At 37.1% G+C, this 21,077-nt stretch overlaps 1 protein-coding gene across 1 annotated transcript; it reads right to left on the minus strand.

Annotated features, from left to right (window-relative positions):
• Window positions 1–12,565: 12,565 nt before the first annotated feature.
• LOC127087397 (ESCRT-related protein CHMP1B) lies at window positions 12,566–13,470 on the minus strand. The gene has a single exon (XM_051028281.1). The coding sequence runs from the start codon at window positions 13,339–13,341 to the stop codon at window positions 12,724–12,726; it is 618 nt and encodes a 205-aa protein (XP_050884238.1). The 5' UTR covers window positions 13,342–13,470; the 3' UTR covers window positions 12,566–12,723.
• Between the last annotated feature and the right edge of the window lie 7,607 nt (window positions 13,471–21,077).

Genomic DNA, 21,077 nt, shown 5'->3' on the forward strand with positions numbered 1-21,077 from the left:
ACACGATGCAAATGAATTTTCTGGGTTTTCTAGGGTTTGCTACAGTGTTCATCATCCTCATCAAATCGTGGAAATTTTTGTGCCCAGAAATGGAAATCAAACATATCATTAGAACCAGCAAGCAACATACATCATGAATCCAACCATCATTTTCATGGAATCGAGCTGAACAATAAGAGATGTGCAAAAACATATTCACATGCCAAACTTTAAGACAACATAACTTTCAAATTACTTGACCATTTTCAGTGTTTCAAAGCTCAACATGTTCATGGCAAGGAGACCTATCTAATGCATATCATGGTTTTGTAAATAGTGAAAATCGAAAACTCACCAAATCTGCAAATCAGTGTCGATTCAGGTGTTGTTTGGTTGTTTTGTGATGAAACAGATGTTGCTTTGAGTTCCAAATGATGAATGCTTGAAGACTTTAAGCTCAACAATGTCGATTCCAGCTCAAATCGTGGACTGCCATGGATGGAGCTTTAATGAAAACAGAGTTGTAATGGCTTTACAGTTGGGTGTTGTTGCTTGCAAAGGCTTAACAGAGGTTGGTATATCATGAACCAAAGCACAGAAGCATGGGTTTTATGAAGATTTTCGAAAAAAAGTTCAGATGAGGAAAATGAGTATTTGAGAGGAAATGGCTTTTTCTGTTTGTGAATTGTGGCCGCTAGGGCTTGGTTCAGCAGAAAATGTCAAATATATATGCTGTTTAAGGTTTGCTAATCATGGTTAATGGAAGTGTAAACAGAATTTGCTAATTTTGAAGTGTTTTGCTAATTGACCAATTTTACTTATGTGGCAAGGTGGATGTGTGCAGCTGCGAATTTGGGCCTTAAACATGTCCAAAATGTGTTTTCTGAACCATCTCAATTGGTGGAATGTGGTGGAATTGTTTAATTTGCAAAGTCACTTTTTTATTACACTTGAATTAATTCATGCCACTCCAAAAATGCCATTTTGATTGGTGAGTTTTTGATGAAGTATGATGACATATTTGGAAAGAGGGCATCAAATGTGACTTGTAGCAAAAAACCCCACCCAATTTGGCCAAATGGTTTGGAAGATATGGCCTTTTGAAGTTCAAAAATTTTTGAGAATGATTTGATCATAACTTGCCAACCATACATGGGAATTGAGTGTTCTTGGACTTTTTGGAAACGGGAGAACAAGAACTTCAACTTTCATGTTGGGCAAAAATTCATTTGAAGCTTGTATCATGATGTAATTTTGAGGAGAAGAAGTTTCCATTTTTGGCAAATTCCAATTACAGGTCAACTTTCTATTTCTGGCAATTTCTTGTCTGACTTTATTTTCTTCACTGTGGATGCTTGACATGTTGTATGAGGCTTATATGGACATGAATGAGGCCTCTCAAACCAATTCCCACCATCAAATCACTGATTAAATGCACAGTTGACCAAGGTTGACTTCAGTTGACTTCAGCTAGGGTTTTGCTTGACTGAACCATGTTCTGATGAATTCCAAGCCCCTACCACTTGAGATCTTGATCCAACATGATGTCACAACTCATATGAACTCTTGATGAATGATCATGGTGCCCAAATTCTGCAAGAATGGCCACCATCCACTACAATGACTGACTTTGACTGATTTTGACCTAATTGGCTTCATCTGCAAGTAACATGGTTAGATGACAATATTTTTGTACTTTTGGTTAACAAACAGATGAAAAGCCATGATATACAAATGCAAAACATGCTTGGTGATCAAGAACCACACTCACAAGATAACCCACCCACTAGGAGGGAAGCTAGGGCATGTAATGATCCTTGAGGCCATGATATGATATGATATGGGCCATGAGGGATCTTAGGGCCAAAATTGGGGTCTTACAGCGGCCAGATTTAGCATTTAGTGTCGGTATTGCTAGTAGGTTCATGGAGAGGCCAAAGGTATCACACTTGGCAGCGGTTAAGAGGATCCTTCGTTATGTGAAAGGTACTCTTGGCTGTGGAATTTTGTTTCCGGCAAGTGACACGGGCAAAAGGTGCAATTTACTTGGATACACTGACTCCAATTGGTGCGGAGATAAAGATGATCAAAAGTCTACGGCTGGTTATGTCTTTATGTTCGGCGGAGCACCAATCTCTTGGTGTTCTAAAAAGGAGCTGGTGGTTGCTCTCTCTTCTTGCGAGGCGGAGTACATTGCAGCGTCATTGTGTGCATGCCAAGCTGTGTGGCTTGTGAACTTACTGTGTGAGCTGGACAGCAACACGAGAGAAGTTGTTTTGTTGTTGGTGGACAACGTTTCAGCTAGGGGTGGCAAACGGGCATGTCCGCCCCGTTTAGGCCCGCCCCGCAAAAGCCCGCAAAAAAACGGGGCGGGGCGGTCATAGTTGAGGATGTGGGCCTAAAACTTAGACCCGTCCCGTAAAAAAGTGAGAGCGGGGCGGGGACAAGTTTGATTCACCTTGAACAAGTTTGATCTTGTTCCAACAATCTCCAGGAGAGATATGCATGATTTGTTGACCTGTTGCTTCAATCCACGTCATTCATAAATGAATGCATCAATATAAAGCTCTACTTGTTAACTTTATAGATGAATATTATTTTGGGTAAGTTTCTTAGAGATTTTCAAAGATAATTACAGCGAGGAACAAGGTTCAGTAAAATGCTAAGTCAGCTCCTACGACAAGGGAACCACCATTTTGTGACAGATGTACTGGTGAGTGATAGCTGCCATGGATCAAACTATCTTGCTTATACCATACTAGACTAAATAAAATGATAATGTAGACTTTGATTTACATTATATTAATTTCTTTATACTTTTTAAAACGATTACAATGGTGCACTTGTGTGCTGATAAAAAATCTTACTATAGCATATTGCAACAATCTGCTTGTATAACTGCCAATTACTGTGGAGTTTTCTTTGATACTCTGATGGTCGTGATGCTCGCATAAAGTATTTTACAATTATAATTTTAATATATAATAATCAATTCAAATCAAACTTTAATAAATTAGAAAATAAAGAATTTCTAAGTGAGCATTTTAAACTAAATTGCACATAGTTTTATGTTTGAAACAATGGTTTTTCTCCGTTAAAATCATTCCAAAGCATATACAGGAGGAACTACAATGAATATAATATTGGTCATTCATTTCTGCTGATAATTCTACATGATTTTCCCCCAATTCCAATCATTTTAATCTTTTCTGTTTAGTTGACTATAAACTTTATTCAAATTGCAAGAAAAAAACCTCACTCACATTTATGGGCGTGCATAGATGATCATTTAATATGAATCAATCCATTTTTATGATTATGATTTACAAAGCAAACCACTTCTCACATAAACCAATTTAAAATTCAGAACTGTTTTCGAACCGGTTTAAAACCGATTTTAAATGGGTTTTGATTTTAATCAAAATTATTTTATTTAATTTAAATTTTATTTTCTTTAAATTAATATTAGTTTTTAAATTTAAAATCATAAACAAATTTTATGAGGTTTTAAAACTTAAAAAACAATTTAAAAAAAAAAACAAATATTCAGAAAAAAGAAAAAAAATATATTAAAAAAAATTTAAAATAATAAAATTATATTCTGAAAATGAAAAAAAAATCGAAAATAAAAAAATTCTGAAAATAAAAAATAATTTCTAATCTGAAATTATAAAAAAATATTTTTTAATTATTTTTTTCTGAAAATATTTTTTTTATTCTGAAAATTTGAAAAAATAACCTTTTTGAAAATTAAAAAAATTATTTAAAAAAAAGTCTAAATTTTTTTTACTGAAAAAAATACTAAATATTTTTGGTAAAAAATATTTTTTTATTTGAAAAAAATATGAAATATAATTTTTTCAAAAAAAAAAATTTCAAATATAATATTTTTCGTGAAAAGAAAAAAAATTCTGAGTTTTATTTTTAAAATATTTTTTTTATGAAATTTAAAAAAAATTAAAATATAAAATTGATTTATAATATGATAAAAATGAAAACAGACAAATATAAAAATTTAACATATAGTAAAATTTGGATACCCAATAACAAAACCAAATTTTTATAATGGATAATGGTTTATATTTTAATAACAATTTGGATATCAATTTGGGATTTTTTTTTTAAAATAACCATTTTTTTCAAAAAAAAATCGAAAATAACCAATAATTCAAAAAAATTATCAAAATAACCAGGTTTTGAAGAGGATGCGTCAGATGAATTGGCGCATCTCCAATGCATTAAGAGGAGGCGCCAAAAACATTGACGCATGCATTGGGCTTCTCATGAGGGCCTATTGGCGCATGCATTGACCCTCATGAGGAGGCGCCAATGCTCCTGGCGCCTAGGTGCATTTGGTTGGTGGGTGCCAATTCATCAGGCGCCTGCATGTTCTTTCATGTGGGCGTCAATCCCTCAGGCGCCCACATGTTATGTACAATTGATGTTCCGTCTCTATAAATACCACGCCTTGGATGCAATATTTTTCACTCAAAATCATCTCCTAATACCATAATTTCTTTAGTTCAACCACCATCACCATCAAGTTTCTTTGTTTTAACAATGTCTGCATACATTCAGAAACAAAATGCTGATGTAATATTTTCCGCCGTTGCGGCTCCGATACAAATTCGACTTTGGAACACATATACGTTTGAACGTCTTAATCGGACGTTGTACAGTTGGTTAGAGGGAGAAATTGGAGAGGGTGAACGAATTAGAAGAATACAATGGCTTGTGTCCACGTTCAACCAAAACGGAGAAGTGCGCGAATGAGTGAACATTAAGACCGACCAAGACGCTCGTAGGATGATGCATTACATGTTCAAAATTGTTTTGATGGTTGTAATTGCATAGTTCTTGTATTGTATTTGTTATAATTATTTGTGTTACTGTTTATGTAATGGTACTTTCGTCACATACGTCTAATATGAAATAAATTTAGTTTTTCATATATTGCAATAGAGGTACATGTAAATTTATCTGGCTGTGCTCGTTCCAACACTAGGACAGTTATTACGATTGTGACCTGGCTGACGGCATGAACTACATAGTCTAACCATTTTGTTCGCCGTATCCATTTCGGTTCGAATCCGGGTGCTGTTTGGACGACCCTCTTTCTTCCTTCGCATAACTTCGTTGTGTCAGACGATGTCCCCTTGATATTCTGGCCAATAATCCTCTTTTGCCACTACGAAAAAACTAATTTTATAAACATTTGAAAGGCTGGCGACTTTGTAAACTTCAGATAGCAAGTAAGATGGATCTCTTCGAATCTTTGAGCATGCCGCAATTACATGGGAGCAGGGGGTACGAAAGGCTTGGAACTTTTTGCAGTCGCACCAACCTCTATCTAGTTCGACTCTGTATTGTCCCATCGGCATGCCCTTATTGTGATCCATGGACTTGGCAACACTATACCAACCTTTAGTTCGGTCAAAGACCGTAACCACATGTGTGTTTGCTTTGGCAGCTTCATGTCTGATGAATTTCATTGAAGCATCACTGAACAACTGTTCAGATTGTAACACTGAACTCCATTTTGAGCGTCTGGTTTCAAACAGTGCCCCTAGCCTGAAATATGTTGCCTGCACCAAAGCGGTTATTGGTAGGTTACAGATGCCTTTGAAGACAGAGTTCATTGATTCCACAAGATTTGTTGTCATGTGGCCCCAACGCTGACCGTTATCGTATGCCCTAGTCCATTTCTTCAATGGAATACTATCGATCCACCGTACTGCATCTTCGTTTGACAATCTTATTTCCTCGCGGTAGTGTTTGAAAGAAGGTTCTGATAATGCGTAACCTGCATTGCCAACCTTCTTCCGCAACGTCTTATCTTTGATTTCCCGCATGAAATTCTGAGCAATATGTCTAATACAGAACACATGTGTCGAAGGAGGATTTTGCCAGCCGTTATCAATGTTATTATATGCATTGATGATTGAAGGGTGTCTGTCGAAGATCAAACATAAGTTAGGCTGAGGTGCAACGTGCAATCGGAGATTTCTTAGAAAAAAACTCCATCCCTCAGCAGTCTCCCCTTCAACTAGGGCAAAGGCGATTGGAAAAATATTGTTGTTCCCATCTTGTGCCACTACCATCAGTAACGTTCCTTTGTATTTTTCGTACAACCATGTACCATCAATTTGTATAATTGGTTTACAGAAAGAAAAACCTATGATACATGGTTGATACGCCCAGAAGAGAAGGTGGAATATTCTATTTCCAACAGCACACGTACCATCTGGTGTATACGCGGGCAATGTTTCCAACTTGACAATTGTTTCGGGAGCATATTGTTTTAGAGCCAACAGGTATTTTGGAAGTTGTTTGTAAGACTCCTCCCAATTGCCAAACACTTTTTCAACAGCCTTTGTCCTAGATATCCATGCCTTCCTATATGATGGAGTGTACTCGTACTCTGCCCTAATATGCGAGATTATTGTACTCACCTTTAACGACAGATTGTCGCCAATGACAGACAATATTTCATCGCATATTAGCTGAGAGCTTAATTTACGATGATCCTGCATTGAGTTTGTCAGCATGCATGTGTGATATGGACCCATTGATCCAATCTCCCAAGACTCGCTCCTCTCCCGGTACGAAGCTGACAACCTAAAAAGGCAGTGCTCATTCGGACAATAAACTTTATACCTCGATGCGTCAATTCTGTCAACTCTGAAATCAGCTGATAGTTGCATGTGGAATTTCTTAATGGCTTTTACACATTCCTCTTTTGTGCGAAATGTGTCTCCTTGTTTCAAAGATCCTTGCATCTGCACGTAAGGATTGTACCATACATCTGCTGAAGGTTCATCTGAATCCAAATTCAACCTTGTCATGTGTTGGGGTGGGCAGTATACATGACTTTCTGGTATTGGCTCCTTTTCCTCATCAGCGTTCACCATTGAATCAACCATGATCTCGGCTTCTTCTTCTTCGTCATCTGGAACATTCACCTCAGCTTGTTCGTCATCGGTCTCACAAAACACTTGTGACTGATCAATGAACTGAGACACCTGTTGTTGATGTGGTAATATATAAAACTCTATATCGTTGTAACCGGATTGTTCGTGACTGAAAACATATGCTTTACATCGTCATCATCTCGAATCTTCTTCTGATAAAATTTTACCTGGTTTTCTACAAACCAAACCGGATTTTTATAGATGATTTGACCCACATTACTACACTGCAATTTCTTTTCTATTCTTTATTTCAGATGTGAAAAATTTGATCGTCGATTTATTGTAAACCGAGTTACCTCTGTGTTTCGAAACAAAAACCGAACAACTGATGATCAAATATTTCATCTTCGACATGGGCACTGATCATGTAATGTTGTGTGGAAGACATTTTGTTTAAATATTAAATATGTAAATTTCTTTACTGAAATTGAATGCATTGGTAAGTTGTTCATTTGCACAACATAAATAGCGTTGCATTGATCCCTTGGTCATTGTCTGTACAGACTTGACCGTGCATGCAGGAAAAAGAATCTAACATGCAGTGACAAGAGTGACAAGAACACACATGCGCATAGGGAATCCAGGAATCTCTGAACCAAGGAATCCCTGTGCCCTAATATTCCCAATAGGCGCCCATTCCCTAGGCACGATAAAGTAACTTGGGCGCCAAGAGGAAGGGCGCCCCTTCTTTTTCCATTGCATGCAACCAATCCCATTCTTCTTAGGTTGCAAACCTACTCACTCATTCATCTATAAATAGCCTCTCATATCAACAATATCAAATCATCTTCATCAATACTCAATTATATTCTTCTTTGTCACATTAATCCTCTACCACACTCAAGCTCTGCAAAATCAAATCATGTCTTTGTTGACTATGGACGATGAACACAGAGGCACACTCGAGAATATCTCAGTATTTGTATGTTATCTCTCTCTTTTTACTTTTTCTGTTTTTAGTCTTATACCTTTGTTATCTATGTGTTTCTTACTTCTTATAGAGTTGTCTTTGTTGATTATGTATTTCTTCTTCTTATTGTATTTTCTTACTTTTTTGTTATTAGGATCCGAAGCGTCTTAGATGCCGTGTACATGAATATGTACCCCACAATCCTTTAATAGAACCATATATTAGAGGATGTGGATTTGGAAATCTACTCAACATTGTTTCCTACTCGGTGGACTACAAGTTCATTCTAGCTTTGCTGGAGAGGTGGAGACCCGAGACCAACACATTTCACCTTCCGATTGGTGAGTGTACCGTCACACTTGAGGACGTGTACATGTTGTTGGGTCTCCGTATAGATGGAAAGGCCGTGAATGGTAGAATTAACCAAGACAACAATATTTGCAATGAATTATTGGGTGCCCCTTTGTTAGACGACGAAACTGAGGGAGACACATCCGGTCAAGTAAGGGGACAAAGTATAAATTTAAGATACCTTAAATAATATTATGCTAGTATAGTATTGTCCGAAGATTCAATCGAGTATGAGAAAATAATAATAATTCGGTGTTATATTATGATTTTATTTGGTAATTTTTTGTTTCCAGAAAGTACAGGTAATTTTGTAAATATAATGTATTTACCTTTATTACGCAACATTAATAAGATAAACACTTATAGTTGGGGTTCAACTGTATTGACCCATCTATATAGTGCAATGTGTAAAACTGCAAAAAAGAATACTTGTACTTTTTTTCATGTGCGTATTTGCTTCAAGCTTGGGGTTGGTCAAGAATGTCGTCGCTCGCCTCGATAAATGAGCGCTCATTCATGTTCCCGTTTACGACCAAGTAAGTCTAACACTTTACCATTTACCATTTAGTTAATTATATTTTATATTATAATTAACAGTAAATAATATTTTTCACTTCTTTTTTACCTAAGATGGTCAGTAAGGGGGATAAACTACAATAGGTGTCCGAAACACGCTATTGTAGTCTATCACAATCTATTGAATCACATTGGACATGACGATTTAATAATCCTACCCAACTATATTTTAATTTAAAAATACTTAAATTATTTTCTATCTAATCGTTTCGTATTGTTTTATAGTTTATTTGGAGGTCATATCTGGGTCTGGATCATGATGTGAACCATGATGATGCTGCAGTTTAGACAGCGAAGACACCGACTATCCGATTCACTACGGTGGAAATGCACCAAAATGACCGGGTCAAACTGCAGTTCGGAATGCTACAACAGATTCCAGAATCTCCCACATGTTTGGGGAATTGACATAAAAAAAGGGTTGATGCACAATGGGATTATTCTGACTGGAGAGACTTTGCAAAAGAGATGTGTCGTAAATGGAGGAATCGACGACAACACATCTTAAACGAACCGGTCATCCATGGTGCAAAACCGACTCAACAATATATGACATGGTTTAGGTCGGTAACAACTCAACAATTTGTATCTGAGCCGTGGTATTTGATGGATCCACGCCAACTTGCTTCGTCATCGTACGTCCCACAACAATTCCCCACCCAACACCAATGTGAACCCACCCAAACCCAACAACCAACCACACAACATCAACCTACCACATACACACAACAACCAAACACCCAACCTTGCAACCCGTTCATGTCAACCACCCAACAACCAACCATCCAACGTCGCATCCATTCATACCACCCACCCAAACACAAAACCAAGAATCAAACCCTACAACCACAGCCGTCTATAGCCCAGATGGTTCATATGGGTCACTTCATCGTAGCCTCCCACCAATGACCACCCAAACAACCCATCAACATAACACCCAACTATTGTTTAACTATAGTACGCCCTAGGAACCATTGCTTCGTTTCCAAAGCGACTCAATGGCCCATTTGGGCAACTATATCATCCCCAATTCACCCAACCCCAACGACCTAACTACGATGACATGGGCACCTAACTCCATTACGGAAGCGCCGTTGGCCAGAGTCCCTCCGAATATGGGGAGCAAATGATGACACATCTGTCAAATACCGCTGGAACTTCCGCCCGACCTTCCCACCAGCCATCACTCGATCATGTCAATACACAAAAACCTCAAAGACCTCAAGAAAATCATGGGAGACCTCAAAGATAAACTAACGCACCTGGATGTGGAACATGGGAACGTTATAATCAATTATTATATCATCAATAAATTTATTTTTTCTATTATTATTTCTTATTTATTAAATAATAAAAATTAAAAATTAAAAAAATTAAAAAATTAAAAAAATGAAGAAAAAAAATACAAGATGGACGCATACACCAACCAAATGCACCTAGGCGTCAGGAGCATTGACGTCTCCTCATGAGGGCAATGCATGCGCCAATAGCATTGACAGCTCCTCATGAGGAGCCCAATACATGCGCCAATGCTATTGGCGCCTCCTCTTACTGCATTGGGGATACGCCAATTCATACAAAACCTGATTATTTTGGTATTTTTTTTTGAATTATTGGTTATTTTTGATTTTTCTGAAAAATCTAGTTATTTAAAAAAAGATCTCAATTTGATTATGAATAAACCGATTTTTTCGAACATCCCTACTCAAATTAAGTTTCTATTTTTTTTAAGAACTACTTTACTCAAGACGATGATTTAAAATTTCTTTTTTCTGTCTGTAAAATATTTGAGTCTAAAACGTATATATTTTTTATTTCTAAAAATATGATTAAATACACAAAGTAATTTCTAAAAAATATGAGCATATCAGCTCATACTTGCCCTGTTTTGAAGAATGGTTGGTAACTATTGTGGTGGGGAAGGTTTGAGTGAAAATGTGGGATGCTTTCACGGCGGAGAGGAATGTTTTTTGTCTCTTTCAAATAGCTTGAAATATTATGATTTTATAATCAGATTTCCATTTATATAATTGGAACTACTTTTTTAAAGTTCCTACAAGAAATTTTTCATTTCACCCAAATAATCCCGTTTTTCAAAAATATTTCTATAATAATCCACATCTAAAAAAGTTCTTAATTTATCATACTTTCAGATAAATAAAAACTTAAAACGTAGTGGTGGCACGAATTGGCAACGCCAATTAGATTTGTGCGGCATATAATGTTGCTAGCCCAATTAGCACCGGTGTACACCCTTTTAACAGTGGAGCCAACTTCCTACTTACTAAACCTGGATTTTGATTTCTTTCTTATTGCAAAACATATACATGGGTTTTATGATATCTAATTATAGAGAACACTGTAAAGTTTCCAAGTTTACATAACCCTGAAATTAGGCTTTTATTTAGAATTTACTTGAGATATGTAATTGTGGTTACATAACTCCGTTATACAGCATGCATTGTTCAGTATGCATAACAAACAAGGTAGGAGGAAATGGAAGTTAGATGCTGAACTAGAAACAAATTGACTAATAGTTTGTTATTTAAATGAAGATTTTTAACGGGCTAAATAAAGCATTAGTGTTTACTGTTCTATCCAAAATTCTTCTGATACCAGCTTTCTTACAATAACTCTAGACTCCATTAGAACACTCCCTCAAGTGGTTGCCCTGCGGCATTGTTTCTACTAATGATAAAACTCATTGATTTACTCAAGATACAAAGACACTAAACACAAGCAAAAGACTTGACCATAAAGCTCATTTTTGAAACTCCCCAAATAATGTTCAGAGCTGAGAGAAGCCTTCCCCAGAGCAAAAGGAATTGCTATACACTTCAAAATCCAAAAGGCAGATACTATTTACTTTATCAGAACTGTAAATGCCGCTCATATGGTAATCAATGGGATCTTATACATGCCATTGTGACAGCCTTATATATCTCTGTCTGCATTGAAGGTGATGCAATGCATCTGCGTCTGCATCCTTCCAGATATAAACCCAATTCTACACCCCTTAGCTCTATATAGATGTTTCACATAGGCCCACCAATCAAGTTACTTAATAGTGAAGCCTATCATACCTTCCTAATTTATTGGACATTTAAGTATAAGTATTTTCCTGGATTTTAAACTCAAACCAAGTCTCTTTATAAATCAATGAAATTCAACTTCTATACGGAAATACCACCAAATTGGAAAATCATAGCAAGGAGACCATCGAGCACCATTGAAACACTCACGGAATGGTCTCAATTACGGTGACAACGGATATAACCCACAAATAATAAATGCACTGCATGCTTTATTTTCCAAAATCCAAAACACCATTACATAAGGCTGGAAAAACACTCAACAAACATAATAATTGAACTGCATGATTGCCCCTAGCTCCAGTGGCAATCAATTTTGACCCCAAAATTCTAAGAATCTTTGCCACCTTCGATGCAAAACTAAGAGAGAACAGGCTCTTATGTGAAGATCAAAAGAATGGTTAACCTCAAGAAAGGTTTGTTTCTAATTAAAATCATTACATTGGCACAAGCTTCACAGCTACATAACCTAACCAATCTAGGCATTCTCTTTTCATAGCTTTCCCCAATTTCACTCCTTTTTCCTTATCAACACGAGTTAATAGTTGCTAATTATATTCCAAGATACAAACAAAAGAAAACTGCAAGCATTCTATTCTACGTAGCATTTCAATACTACCAAAGTAAAGACAAACACTAACCATAAGGATGAAAACAAACAATCAAATATAAACATAGCGAATACATAAACATAACAGTACCGCTTAATATTAAAGCTAAACATCCAAATTCAGTTAAATATACACAAAAAACACTCCTTTAAAAGCATAAAATAGCAACGTAATAACAAATATTATATAACCAGAGTGAATCGTTATTCTTCAATGAGAAAACAAGAGGAGCATTAACCTCTAGCTTTAAGCTCCGCGAGACGCCTCGACAAATCATCCTCATCAACCTTCTCAGCATCCTTCTCCTTAAGCGGAACAGCATGAGCAGCTGGCTGAGGAAGCCCAACGGACACTTCAAGGCCATAATCATCAGCAACCTGTTGCATCAAACTGTTAACCTCACCTTCCGGTGTAGAAAGCGAGGTGGATCCAGCCATAGCGCTTTCCATAAACTCCGCTTGCACCTCCATGTTCACAAACTGTTTCTCGAACTGATCCATTGTCTCCGACATCTTCTGTAGGTTTCCGGTTGCGAGAGAAGATTCCAACGATTTCACGATGTTTCCCATGGATTTGCTGATCGTCGACATCTTCGCCTGTGTATCGAGACGAGCACTGACCGCGTCCAATCGGGAGGATAATCGGAGGTAGTTCATCTGCTCCGTTCGTTTCCTGATGGCGTTTTCGGCGTAGATCCGTGCACCGTCCATGTTTCCTTTTTCGATTGCTTTCTTTACTTTGAGTTTCTCAGATTTCTCTTCCTTTTCGCACTTTCTTGCTTGACGTTGAAGCGATTTCGAGGTGAATTTCAATTCCATGATTTGATTCAGAAGCTTCTCTGTGTTCCCCATGGTTGATTATCACACTAGGGTTTTTCTTTTTCCTGGACAGAATTTGGGAATTTTGTTTCAGAGTCACAGATAGAAATAGCGACGAAAAGGGAGAATAGGAATTTTGAAGAGCGTGGTTGTGATCTTTATCACTCGAGGAGTTGGGGGTTTCGTTGTAATTTCAATTTTTGAAGTTATTGGGCTCTTTCCACGAACCATCCTCGACCCATTCTCTCCAAGGCCCAAATAGTGCGAGCTCAGATTTTGAACAAATGAGATCATTTAATGGAAATTTCTTTTTCCACCGCCATAGCTTCTCATAAATTCTTGGTGAAAACCAAAAAATGTTCCTATAGTATGGAGTTGCATTTTATAATGTGTATTTGGTATATTTCGAATATATATGTCCGAAAATGACATTGATACTTCAAAACAGAAATAGAGACAGAATGAAAAAGATCTAGAAACCACATAAATTTGACATTAAATTAAAACATTCAACATTTCATAGATAGTCGTTAACATAAATTTGACATTACATATCGTTATAAACGGGTAGTTGAGGACGTTTCAACATATTTTTGATAATATCTTCGACGGATCTTGCAACATTCACATCCACTTCAATCAGACACTTTGATGCATAACGAAAAAAAAGTACACCACATAACCTTTAAACTGTTATTCGTTTTTAATTCAAAGTTGATGAACTGTATCTTTCCTCCGTTGTCAAACGAGGATGAACGACACTCGAGTTTGACAATGTCTATGATTTTCTGGATATCAGAGAAGAGTATTCAGATTGGATATCAGATCGACGAGAGGTTTGTCCTCAGTGACCCTAAATTGAAGTGGCGGCTTCACGCCATTGAAATACACAAATGCAATGTGAGGATATGCATTCATTCTCTAATTGTGGTGTGTTTTGTAGAAAATATGGGATGAGAGACACCCTGTTTATTTTGGATCACTTTGGACCTTATAAACCTTATTCTGTCATTAGGGCACTTTTCGGAGATGCATGCCCGGATACATCCTATTTTTATACGAAAATGGTGTTTACATATATGCACATCTGTAAAGTGCCATGTTATATTTTTTTAAGTATTATGTGTATCTGAATAAAGCATATCCAGAATCACCTATGAACCAGAAACAAACCGGAAATTGTGTAAACATAAATAGAAAATGTAACCCATAAAATTTGTAAACGGAAACAGTCGACATTTACACCATTATTGTTGAATATATATTATGTATTAAATCATATCGATATTACATCGTTGACGATAATACATTAAAAAAAAGTGTATAGGTTACAATCCAAAATGCATCAAAAGATGCATCCCCGCCTAAATCTACTATTGGTTCCTCCTTCGAATTTTCCTTATGTGATTCTCTTTTAAGCTCGTTCAATTTGGTGAACTCTTCCATCCTTTCCAGAAAGGTTCCGCTCAAGTTTCTGTCTCTTTTGTGGAATGTGCCTGATCAGTCACCATTTGTGTTAGATTTATCATCATTTGAATATCAAAAGCATGTGAATTACTATTGGTTTTGTAGTGGTTTATGTCTGTTTTTAATAGTTTTTTGTCGTGTCTTAATCTGCAGTGGTTTTATTGTTTTTGAGTTATTTTATGCGCTCGAGCTAATGTTTCAAGTGTTTACAGGTCTGAAGAGTCAAAAGGAAATTGATCAGAGAAAAATTCAGAGAAAAATACATAAGCAAAAGAAAAAAGAGAAAAATGATCATCTTCTGCCCATACGCATATGAGGGAGCTCATACGCGTATGGCCACTCCTCTCCACCATGTGCCACACATGTAATAACAAAGAAGGTGCAAAAATCAAGCTTTTGCCCATATGCGTATCAGGGCAACCAACTTTGACCCCCATGTCCAGGCCAGACCCTTACACATATGGGTATAGGCAGACCACACACCTTACTACGGGCCACACGCGTATGAAGTAGTGCAAAAAGGGGTCATACATGTATCATAGAGGGAAATCCGCCTATGATAAGACCCAGATCTAAAAAATCCCTATTTAGCCGAAAAATGTGAATTTCCAAGGGTTGGACGATTTGTCACTACAAAAACACGTTTTAAAGGCGGAAGAACTCAGATTTTCGTGGTGGATCAAGCTTTTCAAGAACCCTAAGTGATTGAAGACTTGATTTCATCTTATTATTTCTAATGTATACATTTTGTATTTTATTTTTCTTTGATATTATGAGTAGCTAAACCCCTCAATGCTATAAGGTGTCCCTGATTCTGATTTGTTAATGATTTCAATTTGAACCTTGTGATAACAAGAATTTTATTATATTTGATTTACTTTCAATTTGTTCTTAATGTTTTATCTTTTAGAAAAATTGAGTTTGATTTATGGTTAATATGTAGGCTAGACTACCATTGTTAAAGCTCAATTGAGAGTATTTCATAGTAGATATCACCTAGAACTAGGGATACCCCGTGGAAACCAGAATATTCTTAATAAAATAATGCTTAAATTCATCTTCAATTCACTATAGAAATATGAGTTAATTTGAATGTTTAAAGGTTTTCTCACTAAGGACTTAGGAGTAAACACCCTTAAGAACCGGTAGTAAATATTTTGAAATAAGTTGTTGCAAGGCCAGGTTAATATTATTGAAGGATCCAATTATACACCTTCCCTAGCATGTTCACTCATATTATCGTACACCGTTCAACTGCTCTATTTAATTTTTAGTCGCAATTTATTTTCTATTTCTAAAACAACAATTCAAAACCCCCAAGACTTTTGTTTAACTAATTTAGAACACGAACTATGTATTATCAAACAATTCTTGCAATTGATATTTGGGATTTCTCTTTATTACTACATTAACAGATTAGTACACTTGCTAATTTATCAATCAAGTTTTTGGAGTAGTTGTCGAGGACTGCCAAAGATTATAAAGTTTAAGTTTAATTTTGGTTAAAGTTTTGTTGCTATGCAACTAAAATTTTATTTCAATTTTTTATTTGATTTTAATTCCGTTACTGCTAATATTTATCTGATATTTATATGTGAGGATAACCATCAGCTGATTTTCCTTTTGACACAGAACCAGAAAGAACATTACACCCTCGACTATGATAAGCTCGCTAAGCAAGTATGGCAGGTCAAAAGGAAATCAACTCTAATCATTTAGATACAGAATTAGATAGAGAAGTAGAAGCACTGATTATGGAGGATAATCAAGAAGAAAGCCTTATTAGGGATTATGGAAGAGCAAACGCCCCAGGTAACCGTTTAACCATAGTTAACCAACCGGTGAATGTTTCAAAGTTTCTGTTGCACCCAACTACTACCCGTCAACTCGAGAAAAGACCTTTCACATGAAAAACTAATGAAGATACGAATAAATATATATAAAGGTTTCTTACTATGAGTACTATTTTAAAGATAGATGGGCGCACTGAAGAAGCCAAAAATTTAAGAAATGTTTTCGTTTACTTTAGCTAAAGATGTTGAAGAGTGGTTTTACTCATTATTTGTTGGAAGTATCACTACTTGGAAATAGATGGAAACAACTTTTGTGAATGAGTATTACTTATTGCTTGTCCTACTCATAACTTAGATCAAACTAAATATATGGAGATGTTTTTTAATGGGCTCAGGTTAAAGACTAAACAACTGATTGATACAGTTGCTAGTGGCTCATTGATCGGTCACCATTTCCATTGAATTCCCGCCGTTAATCCGACGTATTTTCATCACTCTGGTAAGATTTATGTTTGTTTTTAGTTGCATTTGAGTCAAGTATCGAGTTTTGTTGGTTTGGTATTACATTACATTCGATTACGAGTTTAAGTCAAAAAGACCTTGTTTATGCTTCGTTTGGGTAGTGTCATTGTTCCAGGTTTAAAAAGCAAGAATGGTGAAGTTCGGGACACTCTGAAGGACGAAAATATGACAGAACAGCAGGTCAACACGGCCACCCGTGTGCCACCACACGGCCGTGTTGTTGGTCAAGCAGAGAAAAAGATGAAGCAGAAAACAGGGATCAACACGGGCACCCGTGTGTACACACACGGCCGTGTTGATTAAAACAGTGCATCTACACGGGCACCCGTGTGTAGGGACACGGCCCGTGTTGTTGCTACTGTAACAAATGCTGAAATTAATTAATGCAGGAGAAAAAACACGGGCGCCCGTGTGTACACACACGGCCGTGTTGATTGCACGCAGCTTGGAAAACCTAATTTTTCCTTGTGAACCGATTCTGATCATTAAGGGCAGTATGGACCTTTTGCTTAGAGCGGAGGCATATGAAACTATAAGAAGGCTTGGAAGAGAAGGAAAAAGGGACCTTTTGACAGACGAACGAAAGCATTACCGTGGAGAAGATAGCGAATACAACGGATTCGAAGACGGCGAGATTCAACGGTAGCCACCATTGAAGATCAAATTCTCCTAATTCTTTGTAATGTCTAATCTTTACTTTATGAATTCTTTAAGTACTATGAGAGGCTAAACCCCCTGATGCTAGGGGGTGGTCCTGATGTTATCGTATGTTATGAATGTGAACCAATGATTCCTTGATTACTATGTTATGTCTTTCAATTTAATTGTGTGATGTTATTATGCTTTTGTATCGGACAAATACAAATTAATCTATGACTTCCAATAACAGGACTGTGATTGGTAGGGTTTTCACACAATTGGGTTTATGAATGCATCATCTAGGACTAGTAACTTTCATAAATTACCGTAAACCTTGATATATTGTATGATTAAAACCAATGATTAATTGAATGGACATTTGAGTAAGAATTGGTAGTTTAATAGTTTCTCACTTAAGGACTTAAGTAAGAACATTCTGAGGTTAGGTGATTGAATGTATCATAGGCATTAAGGAAATCGGGATAAATTCATAACGGGCTAACTCAACCACTTACCCTAGCATCTTTTATCTTAATCAGTTATTTTTACTATCTTCGTGTCACTATTCGCAATTCCAAAACAAACCAACCATTATCTTTTTGTTTGAATAGAATCGAATTGAAATAAGTAATTCCTACGCAATCCTCGAGATCGATACTGGGAAATAAACTCCCTATTACTACATCGGTGAAAATAGTACACTTGCTATTTTTCCGATCAAGTTTTTGGCACCGTTGCCGGGGATTGCCAAACTACATATTTTAATTTTCATTCTATCGAAATTTTGTTGCTCGCCAACCAAAATTTTATCTGTGACAATTTTGTTATTCAATTTTAATCTTTGTCTAACTTGTTTATGCGAGGTAAGTCCTCAGCTGATTTTCATTTTGACGCAGAACCAGAGAGAACATTGCGGGCAAAGCTCAGAGAAGCTAGAAGAAAGAAACTGGCAAACTCTGACAGCGAAGAACCGGCCACACCGAGAACACCAGCTTCCGTTCACTCCGAAAAATCTGAGTCAAACACAGATTCCCATCCAGACACTGTAAACATGGCTGCAGACCCACCTCCACCGGAGAGACTTTTAGGTGACTATGGCAGACAGAATAATCCAGCAGTGCGGTTGACCATTGTGAATCAACCTGTTAATGTTGCTCACTTCCAGTTACACCCGTCTACTATCCGCCAGTTAGAAAGCAAACCTTTTGCAGGAAAGATCAATGAGGATGCAAACAAGCATCTGCAGAGGTTTCTGACTATGACTACATCACTGAAAATTGATGGGCATTCTGAAGAGGCAAAGAGATTGGTCATGTTTCCCTTCACGTTATCTGAGGACGCCGAGGAATGGTTCTATGCCCTACCTGCAGGAAGCATTACTACATGGCAACAAATGGAAACAGCATTCTTGAATGAGTATTTTCCTGCTTCTGTGTATATCCGTAAGAGGTATGACATTGTGAATTTTAAACAGAAAGAAGGAGAGACACTTGGAGATGCCTACAAAAGATTCAAAAGATGTTTAGTTGCATGTCCTACACATAATCTGGATGAAACTGAACAAATGCAGAATTTTGTAAATGGGCTGAAGATGAAAACTAAACAACTCATTGATACAGCTGCTGGTGGCTCGTCTAATTTTTCTACAGCAACCGGTATCAAAAAAATCATCGAAGCTATTGCAGCAAATGAGCATTTGGAATTGTATGACCGTACTGTAAATCAGCCGGAGGGAAAAATTGACTTGAAATTAGCAAATCAGGTAGTGAAAATGGAAGACCAGATTGCTGCTGAGGTTGAAAGGAGATTGAAAGCTATGAATTTAGGTACCCAGACTGTTGCTCAAGTTCAGCCGGTTCCGACCATGATTTGTGAAATTTGTAGTGGACCACACAATACTGTTCATTGTTTTGCAACACCGCAACAGATTGAAGAAATAAAATTTTTAAAGCAGAACAATCCCTACTCCAACACATACAATCCGGGGTGGAAAAATCATCCCAACTTTGCATGGAAAGATCAAAGAGGGAACGTGCAACAGCAGGCACAAGGTCAATATCAAAATCAATATCAGCAGCAGCAACAACAGGTACCTCAGAAGGCAGATTGGGAGATTGCAATTGAAAAGATGGCAGCTCAAAATATGCAATTTGAAGAAGAGACTAGAAACAATCAGAAAAACACCACCGCCTCCCTAAGGAATCTCGAAGTTCAGCTGGGGCAGATAGCACAACAACTGTCAAGTTCTAGAACACCAGGTTCCCTACCTAGTGAAACAGTTCAAAATCCAAGAGGTCAGGAGAATGTTAACATTGTCACGACGACAGAGAAAGAGGTTGCTAAGAAGAAAAAAATTATATCACCGAGCGAGCCGACTAAAGAAGAAACTACAAAAGGAACTAAACCGGTGATTAAGTTGCCCTACCCTCAGAGAGTGACAAAGAAGGAACCTAGTGAGTCAGACTTCGAGAAATTCATAAAAATGTTTAAAAGGATTGAGGGTCATATGACTTTGTTTGAAGCACTTGAAAGGATGCCCATGTACAAGAAATTCGTGGAAGAGGTAATGGCTGAAAAGAAACCAACCACTGAAGAACAGGTATCTGGTAAGGAACAATATAATGCAAACTCCCTGGAGCAGAACATTCCTAACAAACAAAAGGATCCAGGAACCGTCACAGTACCGTGCACAATCAAAGAAAGAACCTTCAAAAAGGTACTAATAGATTCGGGAGCCAGTGTGAATCTGATGCCATTATCGGTCTATCACAGGTTGGGTATTAAAAATATTAGTGATATAAAGACCAATCTGAAGTTTGCGGATCACTCAAGGAAAGATGCATATGGTATAGCTGCAGATGTGCTGGTAACAATAGCGGACTTGACTTTCCCAGTTGATTTTGTAATCCTAGACATACCTGAAGACAATGAGGCAACCATTATTCTGGGTCGACCTTTCATGAAGACGAGTCGATGCAAGCTCGACATGGATGAGTGCACGCTAACCTTGAAAGTTCACAACAAGGAAATAACATTGAATGCTATTGAAAATCAGGAGATGGAAGAAAATACAAAATCTCAGTATCAAGTAGGCTTAATCAAGACATTGAATACTATCAAAGGCTCACCACTGCCAGTAGCCACCCGAAATGGAAAGATTCCTAACACTGGAAGGATAGTTAAAAAGGAATCGTGGTACAAAGGAGTCCACACTGATAAAAGAGACAATTTCCGTGTTGTGGACAAGAGGTGCAACAAGGTTTTGAACCTGAAATACCCCCCATGATAAGGGAAATGAACCGTCGAGCCATGCGACGTTAAACGAAGCGCTTCGTGGGAGGCAACCCA

This window comes from Lathyrus oleraceus, chromosome 5, assembly GCF_024323335.1.
Source record: "Lathyrus oleraceus cultivar Zhongwan6 chromosome 5, CAAS_Psat_ZW6_1.0, whole genome shotgun sequence".
In the NCBI taxonomy this organism is placed as follows: Eukaryota; Viridiplantae; Streptophyta; class Magnoliopsida; order Fabales; family Fabaceae; genus Lathyrus; species Lathyrus oleraceus.